The sequence below is a fragment of the Cannabis sativa genome, chromosome 4, assembly GCF_029168945.1.
Source record: "Cannabis sativa cultivar Pink pepper isolate KNU-18-1 chromosome 4, ASM2916894v1, whole genome shotgun sequence".
In the NCBI taxonomy this organism is placed as follows: domain Eukaryota; kingdom Viridiplantae; phylum Streptophyta; class Magnoliopsida; order Rosales; family Cannabaceae; genus Cannabis; species Cannabis sativa.
Genome location: NC_083604.1, coordinates 17,925,457 through 17,934,639, shown reverse-complemented (window position 1 = coordinate 17,934,639; position 9,183 = coordinate 17,925,457). Strand labels below are relative to the sequence as shown.

General features: G+C 39.0%; 1 protein-coding gene across 1 annotated transcript; it reads right to left on the bottom strand.

The window, feature by feature from the left end:
- Positions 1-5,988: 5,988 nt before the first annotated feature.
- Positions 5,989-9,030, bottom strand: LOC133036699 (uncharacterized). The gene has a single exon (XM_061113388.1). It carries the CDS (start codon positions 8,683-8,685, stop codon positions 6,319-6,321), a length of 2,367 nt encoding a protein of 788 aa, XP_060969371.1. The 5' UTR covers positions 8,686-9,030; the 3' UTR covers positions 5,989-6,318.
- Between the last annotated feature and the right edge of the window lie 153 nt (positions 9,031-9,183).

Below are 9,183 nucleotides of genomic sequence, written 5' to 3'. Positions count from 1 at the left end.
CAAAGAAAATATAAATTATTGAATTAACTTTCTAACAGTACAAGAATCGCTGTAAAATAATAGATATCGAGAGAGATATTACACTTTTACTAAGGCAATATCGGAAAGAAATTTAAAAAAAAACTGTAAATCGACAGTCTGTAAAACATGAATTTTCTGACATCAAAATACTCAGAATTAGGAAAGAGTTTCTTCATAAAAAATATAGATCATTAAATTATCTTTAAAACGGTACCTAGATCACTGAAAACGGACCTATGGGGAGAGAGATATGATAGTTTTACGAAAGCCTATTTCTCTGAAAACGAAAATAAAAACAACTACGAATTTTACCTGAAGATTTCGAAGACACAGAACGATGATCGGTTGATTGCTGACCCCGAAGCTCTTAAGATTAAAACAATTGATTTGGCTCAATAGAGAGGATAAAAAAAAAAAATAGAGATGGTGAGAATAAAGGAATACGATACTATCTGGCTGCTAGGGTTCTAGAGTATATACGTATATAACATATCGTATAATAGGTTTAAATTTAAAAATAAATATCTAACTAATCAGATAAAATTATGCTGATTTAAATTTAAATTTTAAATTTTAAACTAACTAACTAATCTAATGCTTCACTATTTATTTATCTCACTATTTAATATATATATCATTTTTTTTCTAGTCACACACAACAACAACAACAACAACAACAACAACAACAACAACAACAACAACAACAACAACAACAACAACAACAACAACAACAACAACAGCAGCAACAGCAACAGCAATAGCAACAACAACAACAACAACAACAACAACAAGAATAATAATAATAATAATAATAACAACACACACGCACAACAACAACAACAACAACAACAACAACAACAACAACAACAACAACAATAATAATAATAATAATAATAATAATAATAACAATTTAATTGTATCACACTTAATATACCAAATACCAATATATGTATATAAACTGGATATTACATTCATTTGTAACGTCCCCGCTTCAAGCCTCCATTGGGCCCTTACACCCACGGAATAATGGCTCTTATACATGAGTACGTCACTCTAGCTGCTTCATGGACTGATGACTGGCCCTACAGACCAACACCAGTGTTTCCAGCGTGCTTTGTCCTCACTCGCACGCTTCCTGAGAAAACTTCCCAGGAGGTCACCCATCCTGAAATTGCTCCCAAGTCAAGCACGCTTAACTGTGGAGTTCTTTCGTGATGGGCTACCGAAAAACAAGATGCACCTTGTTGACATAGGTAGTACCAATCAATCCATTTAAGCCCTTCTTCAACTGTGTAGTCCCATACCTACACAGTCTCAGAATCATCCCACTTGACCTTCCCCAGGCGGTGTGGGATTGCACAGCTTACCCGGTATTTCCCCTTACGGATCACGGGACTACTGACTGTCACAATCACCCCCCCTTACGGGGTCCGACGTCCTCGTCGACCACACTTCCGGCTGGGTCAAGGCTCTGATACCATTTTGTAACGCCCTTACTTACGTAAAATAAGATGCCATGAATAAACTGGCATTAAGATACTAATGTTGCCTTTATTAAAAAAAAAAATAACACTTTTCAAAACATGGGTACCCAGTTGAAAATAATGTATTACCACTTAGGGAAAAGTAATAGAAAATTTAAACGACAACATCCTCGATAAGTTTAATAAATTAAAAAAAAAACTTTCAGCGGAAGATGGCCAAGACCACACGCAGTTACATGATCACACGAGATACACCCCATGCTGCCCAGACTCAACTTGTCACCGAAAGCTTACAGGCTTACTTATCTGCACATAGGGGGTAAATAAGGGGTGAGCTGCAAAGCCCAGTAAGGAAAAACAAAATACTATGTACCAGCATTCACACATCATAGCACAAACATATACATCAAACATACAACAACCTAATCATAAGTATAAATAGAGGCAGCCACACAAATACTGAAATACCACACACTCACACTCACAATCACACTCCAGCTTCCATACAAATCTGGAGTGTCTTACGTTCTTAACCAGAACGCAGTACCAATAACCAGTGCACCCTTACGTACACTGCCTCACTTACCACATCACCATACATGTGTGGTTTCCAACCACTTCCAAGTACCTGGAACATGATTAAACAGCCATATACAATTCATCGATAAAACACTATTTCACCGAAACTATCACATTCCACAGTTTCAATACAATTTATTCAAGCAGTCATACTAGATACTCAAACCATATAAAAAGCAAGTATAAAGTATAATTATTTTTCCTTACCTCAACTCCGCTGTAATTAACTCCTACGATACCTTCTAGGCCCTATAACAATTAGTGAAACCCTTAGTCCACCGATAAACTCAATATATTTATTACTCTTGCTGTACAGCAAGTTTAGCCTAGAATTTGACTTATAAAACGTTTGAATTAGAAATCCTACTGTTCACAAAGTTTTTAGTTAATTGAAAGACCTTTCTAACGGTATAAAGATCATCAAAATCGGAGCTATAACCTAGGAGTTATGCATGTTTTCTCAAAACAGTTTCTTTAAAATTCTGGATCACGCCGATTTCTGAATACAGCCTAAAAATAAATATTTTAAAAATAGTTACACCCCGATCTAGACAATACTTTCTTCATAAAAAATGTAGCTATTTTCCTAAGCTTTAAAACGAGATAAAGATCTTTTAAAATTGATCAAAAGTGAGAGAGATATTGAATTTTTACTGAAGACACTTTTTCTGAAACAAAACTTAAAACGAAATACCATAACCGAGTAAAGATCCTAACTTTTGACTGGTAAGAACTCCGAACTAGGGAAAGGTTTCTTCAAAGAAAATATAAATTATTGAATTATCTTTCTAAAAGTACAAGAATCGCTGTAAAATAATAGATATCGAGAGAGATATCACACTTTTACTAAGGCAATATCGGAAAGAAATTTAAAAAAAAACTGTAAATCGACAGTCTGTAAAACATGAATTTTTTGACATCGAAATACTCAGAATTAGGAAAGAGTTTCTTCATAAAAAATATAGATCATTAAATTATCTTTAAAACGGTACCTAGATCACTGAAAACGGACCTATGGGGAGAGAGATATGATAGTTTTACGAAAGCCTATTTCTCTGAAAACGAAAATAAAAACAACTACGAATTTTACCTGAAGATTTCGAAGACAGAGAACGATGATCGGTTGATTGCTGACCCCGAAGCTCTTAAGATTAAAACAATTGATTTGGCTCAATAGAGAGGATAAAAAAAAAATTTAGAGATGGTGAGAATAAAGGAATACGATACTATCTGGCTGCTAGGGTTCTAGAGTATATACGTATATAACATATCGTATAATAGGTTTAAATTTAAAAATAAATATCTAACTAATCACATAAAATTATGCTTATTTAAATTTAAATTTGAAATTTTAAACTAACTAACTAATCTAATGCTTCACTATTTATTTATCTCACTATTTAATATATATATCATTTTTTTTCTAGTCACACACAACAACAACAACAACAACAACAACAACAACAACAACAACAACAACAACAACAACAACAACAACAACAACAACAACAGCAGCAACAGCAACAGCAACAGCAACAACAACAACAACAACAACAACAATAATAATAATAATAATAATAATAATAATAACAACACACACGCACAACAACAACAACAACAACAACAACAACAACAACAACAACAACAACAACAACAATAATAATAATAATAATAATAATAATAACAATTTAATTGTATCACACTTAATATACCAAATACCAATATATGTATATAAACTGGATATTACATTCTACCCTCCTTAAAGGAAATTTCGTCCTCGAAATTAGACTTACCAAAAAGTTCGGGGTACTGTTCTTTCATGTCTCCCTCCATTTCCCACGTTGCCTCCCTTTCTGAACGGTTGCTCCACAGAACTTTTACTAGAGGAATACTTTTGGACCTTAACTCCTTCGTTCCTCTCTCTATAATGCGAACTGGTCGCACTTCATAACTCAAGTCCTGCTTTAGCTCCATTCTTTCATAGTTCAGCACGTGTGATGGATCCGACACGTATTTTCGTAGCATAGAAATATGAAACACATTATGCGTCTCAGCTAATACTGGTGGCAATGCCAGTCGATAAGCTACCTGTCCCACTCTGTCCAATATCTCAAAAGGACCTATAAATCTTGGACTTAGCTTTCCTCGCTTTCCAAAACGCATAACCCCTTTCATAGGTGACACTCGAAGGAACACTTTATCACCCACTGCAAATTCCACATTCCGTCTCTTTGCGTCGGCATAACTTTTCTGGCGGCTTTGTGCAGTTACCATTCTATTTCGAATCTTTATTACCGCTTCAGTGGCCTCTCTTACTAGGTCTGGGCCTAAGTATCGCTTTTCGCCAACCTCATCCCAGTGTAGTGGTGATCGACACTTCCTCCCATACAACATTTCATAGGGTGCCATCCCTATTGTAGATTGATAGCTATTGTTGTACGAGAACTCCATTAGTGGCAAATAGTTACTCCAGTTACTTGGGAAATCCAACGCACAAGCTCGTAGCATGTCTTCTAGTATTTGAATAGTTCGTTCTGATTGTCCATCAGTTTGAGGATGGAATGCTGTACTCAACTTCAGTTTTGTGCCCAAAGCACTTTGCACACTTTCCCAAAACTTAGAGGTAAAAACTGAACCTCTATCAGATACAATGGTCTTTGGGACTCCGTGTAGCCTTACAATTTCTTTTACATACAGTTCAGCATATTGCTCTGCATTGTAATTAGTGCGCACAGGCAGAAAATGTGCTGATTTAGTGAGTCTGTCGATAATCACCCAGATAGAATCCTGTTGTTTGCTGTTCTTCGGTAACCCTGTCACAAAATCCATAGCAATATCTTCCCATTTCCACTCAGGAATATCAAGAGATTGCAACAGCCCCGCAGGTCTCTGGTGTTCGGCCTTAACTTGCTGGCAGGTAAGACATTTTGCTACAAATTCTGCTATATCATTTTTCATACCCGGCCACCAATACCTACCTTTCAGATCATTGTACATTTTGGTTGATCCTGGGTGTAAAGAATAGGGTGTAGTGTGCGCCTCTTGTAAGATTTTTGATTGCAACTCCGCTTTCTTAGGTACACACACCCTTGCCTTGTATAGTAGAATACCCTCTTCATTAACTGAGAAGTCCCCGGCTTTCCCATTTTGTAGTTCGACCCGCTTCTTGATTAAAAACTCATCTTGGGCTTGTTCTTCTTTGATATTCTCTAATAAATTTGATTCAATTGTGAGGTTAGCTAGCTTTCCTGTTACTAACTCTATTCTAGATCTCTCGATTTCCTGTTGCAACGGCACTTTTAATGCCCTTAACATTGATAAGCTTGCATAGTGGCGTCTGCTAAGTGCATCCGCCACTACATTAGCCTTTCCAGGATGGTATAATATCTCACAATCGTAATCTTTTACCAGTTCCAACCACCGCCTCTGTCTCATGTTGAGCTCTTTCTGCGTAAAGAAGTATTTTAGGCTTTTGTGATCTGTGTATATTTCACACTTCTCTCCATAGAGGTAGTGCCTCCAGATTTTCATTGCAAAGACCACTGCTGCCAACTCTAAGTCATGAGTTGGGTACCTTGTCTCATACTCCTTTAGCTGCCTTGAGGCATAGGCTACCACCTTCTCATTCTGCATCAACACACAGCCGAGCCCTTGCTTTGATGCGTCGTAATATACTACAAATTTTTCTTTGTTAGTTGGAACACACAGGACAGGTGCTGTTATGAGTTTACCTTTCAATGTCTGAAAGCTTTCCTCACATTTATCTGTCCATGCAAATTTTTGTTGCTTTCGAGTCAAATTCGTCAATGGTGTGGCTATTTTTGAGAACCCTTCAACGAATCTCCTATAATATCCAGCTAGTCCGAGAAAACTCCGAACCTCACTTGCGGTTTTTGGTTTTTGGCCAGCTCTTCACTGCTTCAATTTTCGCAGGGTCCACCTCTACCCCATCTTTGGACACTATATGGCCTAGAAACGCCACTTTCTCCAACCAGAACTCACACTTTTTGAATTTGGCGTACAATTGGTGCTCTTTGAGTCTACTTAGAGTTAGCCTTAAGTGCTCCTCGTGCTCTTCCATTGTCCTTGAATAAATGAGTATGTCATCAATGAATACCACCACAAACTTGTCAAGATATTCCTTGAATACTCTATTCATTAAATCCATGAAGGCTGCTGGGGCATTGGTTAACCCAAATGACATCACTAGAAATTCATAATGCCCATACCGTGTTCAAAATGCCGTCTTTGCTATATCTTCCTCTCGGACTTTCAATTGGTGGTACCCAGATCTCAAGTCGATCTTTGAAAAGACGATCGCCCCTTGTAACTGATCAAACAAATCATTGATGCGAGGCAAGGGATACTTGTTCTTTATAGTCACTTTGTTCAGCTCTCGATAGTCTATACACATCCGCATACTACCGTCCTTCTTCTTGACGAACAACACTGGCGCACCCCAAGGTGAGTAACTTGGTCTAATGAACCCCTTGTCTAAAAGATCTTGTAGTTGAGCCTTCAATTCCTTCAATTCATTGGGAGCCATGCGGTATGGAGCCCTCGAGATTGGTGTTGTGCCTAGTGCTAACTCAATCACAAATTCTATCTCTCTATCTGGGGGTAGCCCTGGTAGGTCTTCCGGAAAAACTTCTTGGAATTCACATACTATGTGGACATTCTCTGGCTTGAGGGTGGTTTCTCTTGACTTGTCTACTATGCTGGCCAAGTATGCTTGACATCCCGCACGTATCATCTTTTGTGCCTTCAGGGCTGTAACTAGCGGTAAGCTTGACTTGACTTTGATTCCTTTAAATATGAATGCCTCTCCAGATTCAGGGGTGAAAGTCACTGTCCTCTTTCGGCAGTCTATTGTTGCTCCATGTCGTGATAGCCAATCCATACCCAAGATAAGATCGTAATCCCTCATCTCCAGCTCTATCAGATCTCCACTAAGTTCCTTGTCTGCAATCCTTATTGGCGCATTCCGCACTCCTCTAGATGATATCATAACCTCGCCCGAGGGCAACTCCGTCATGAACTTATAACTAAAGTTTACATACGGTAGTTCTAACTTATCTATCATCTTTAAAGCAATAAATGAGTGCGTAGCTCCAGAATCAAATAAAACAGTACATAGTTTTCCAGAGATAGAAATCTGACCTGCAACCACAGTGTTACTAGTCTCAGCCTCCCCTCTGGTTAGTGCAAATACTCGAGCTGGGACAAGTTTGTCATCCTTGAGTTGATCACCCTTTTGTGGACAGTCCTTCTTATAGTGGCCTGGTTGCCCACACTTGTAACAAGTCTTGCCTTTCAGTCGACATTCTCCCGGATGCTTACGACCACATGTTGGGCATAGGGGGTACTCCACATATGGCTTCTTCCCTTTGTAGTTATTGGACCCTATCTTGTTTCTCTTGTCGGCTTCGTTGTGTTGGTTACTTGGCAGTTTTCTTTTGTTATCACCACCTCCATTACTGGCCTTTCTGGCCTCCCACCTTGCTGTATTGTCTTTCTGTATACGACTTTCACACAACTCAGCTTCTAGGGCTTTTTCTAGTACCTCAGCATACGTGGTTGCCCTTACTCCTGACATCGCTATGTCCCGACTTATTCGGGAGTCGAGCCCTTCAGTAAAACGATGAATCCTCAGAAACTCAGTAGGAACCAGATCTGTGGCAAACTTTGCTAATCTGTCAAATTGGCGAGCATACTCTGTAACTGTAGACTTACCCTGCCTCAGGTTTGTGAACTCATTAACTCTAGCTGAGCGTATTGCTTCACTGTAGTATTTTTTGTTAAAAACTTGTACAAAGTCAGCCCAGGTCATTGCGGCCACATCCCGTGTTTGTTTAATAACATCCCACCAGATGCGGGCATCCTTTTTCAATAAACTAGCAGCACAAGCTACACTATCTCCGTTACCGAGCCGCATGTACTCAACAATACCTTCCACTGTTCTTAACCATTCCTCAGCTTCCATTGGATCTGAGCCCCCTTCAAAATTTGGTGGGTGTTGCTTGCGGAACCTTTCATATATTGGTTCCCATCGACCCTCCGGCACAGGCATGTATTGCACCGGCAAAAATTGATGTTGTCCTTGATTGGGTTGTTCCTGACGGTTGTGAGCCTCTTCATCTCGCTTCCTAATTTCTTCCTTGAGACGAGCAACTTCTTGCGCCAAATCTTCTTGTTGTGGTGGCACCACTACAGGGGCGTTTTGGTGTTCTTGACCAACTACCCCAGCAGGGACTTCGTGGTTACCACCACCTTGACCTGGTTGTTGTCCATTTACAGGGGCATTTTGATTCTCCTGGATCACCGCCTCGGCAGGGACATGCTGGTTTCCCCTGCCTCGACCGCGAGCACTTCCTCGCCCTCGACCTCTAGCTCGGTCTCTTACAGCCGCTCTTTCATTCAAGCGGGTTGATCTTCTGGGTTCACCGTTTTCCATCAAATCCCTTAACTTGTTCTTCAAAAGAAAGGAGATGGTATCGATAAGAAAAATAACCAAAGATGTATCTCGCTCAAAAAGGAAATATCTATACACTAAATTATATAAACTAAAAAAAACGTAAATCATCAAGCAACAATTCACCATGTAAAATAAATAAATAAATAAATAAATAATCTTCACTCATATAAAAAAAAATTACACTAATAAGAAAATTGTTTGAGTTATACTAAAATTCTAACTCCGAAGAATCAGTTAATTGTTTCGATTAACCATACCCTAAACTTCTAGCTAACTAAAGGAAAATCAAAAGATAAAGACTAAACCAAACTTAACATATAAGACATAACATATATAAAGCATACATACTAGATGACAAGTTGATCCTTTGCAGCGATGGTGTGTATGTCGCGTGAATTCAAGATCAATGTAACTGTGGCTCTGATACCATTTTGTAACGTCCCCGCTTCAAGCCTCCATTGGGCCCTTACACCCACGGAATAATGGCTCTTATACATGAGTACGTCACTCTAGCTGCTTCATGGAGCGATGGTAGCCTACAGACCAACACCAGTGTTTCCAGCGTGCTTTGTCCTCACTCGCACGCTTCCTGAGAAAACTTCCCAGGAGGTCACCCATCCTGAA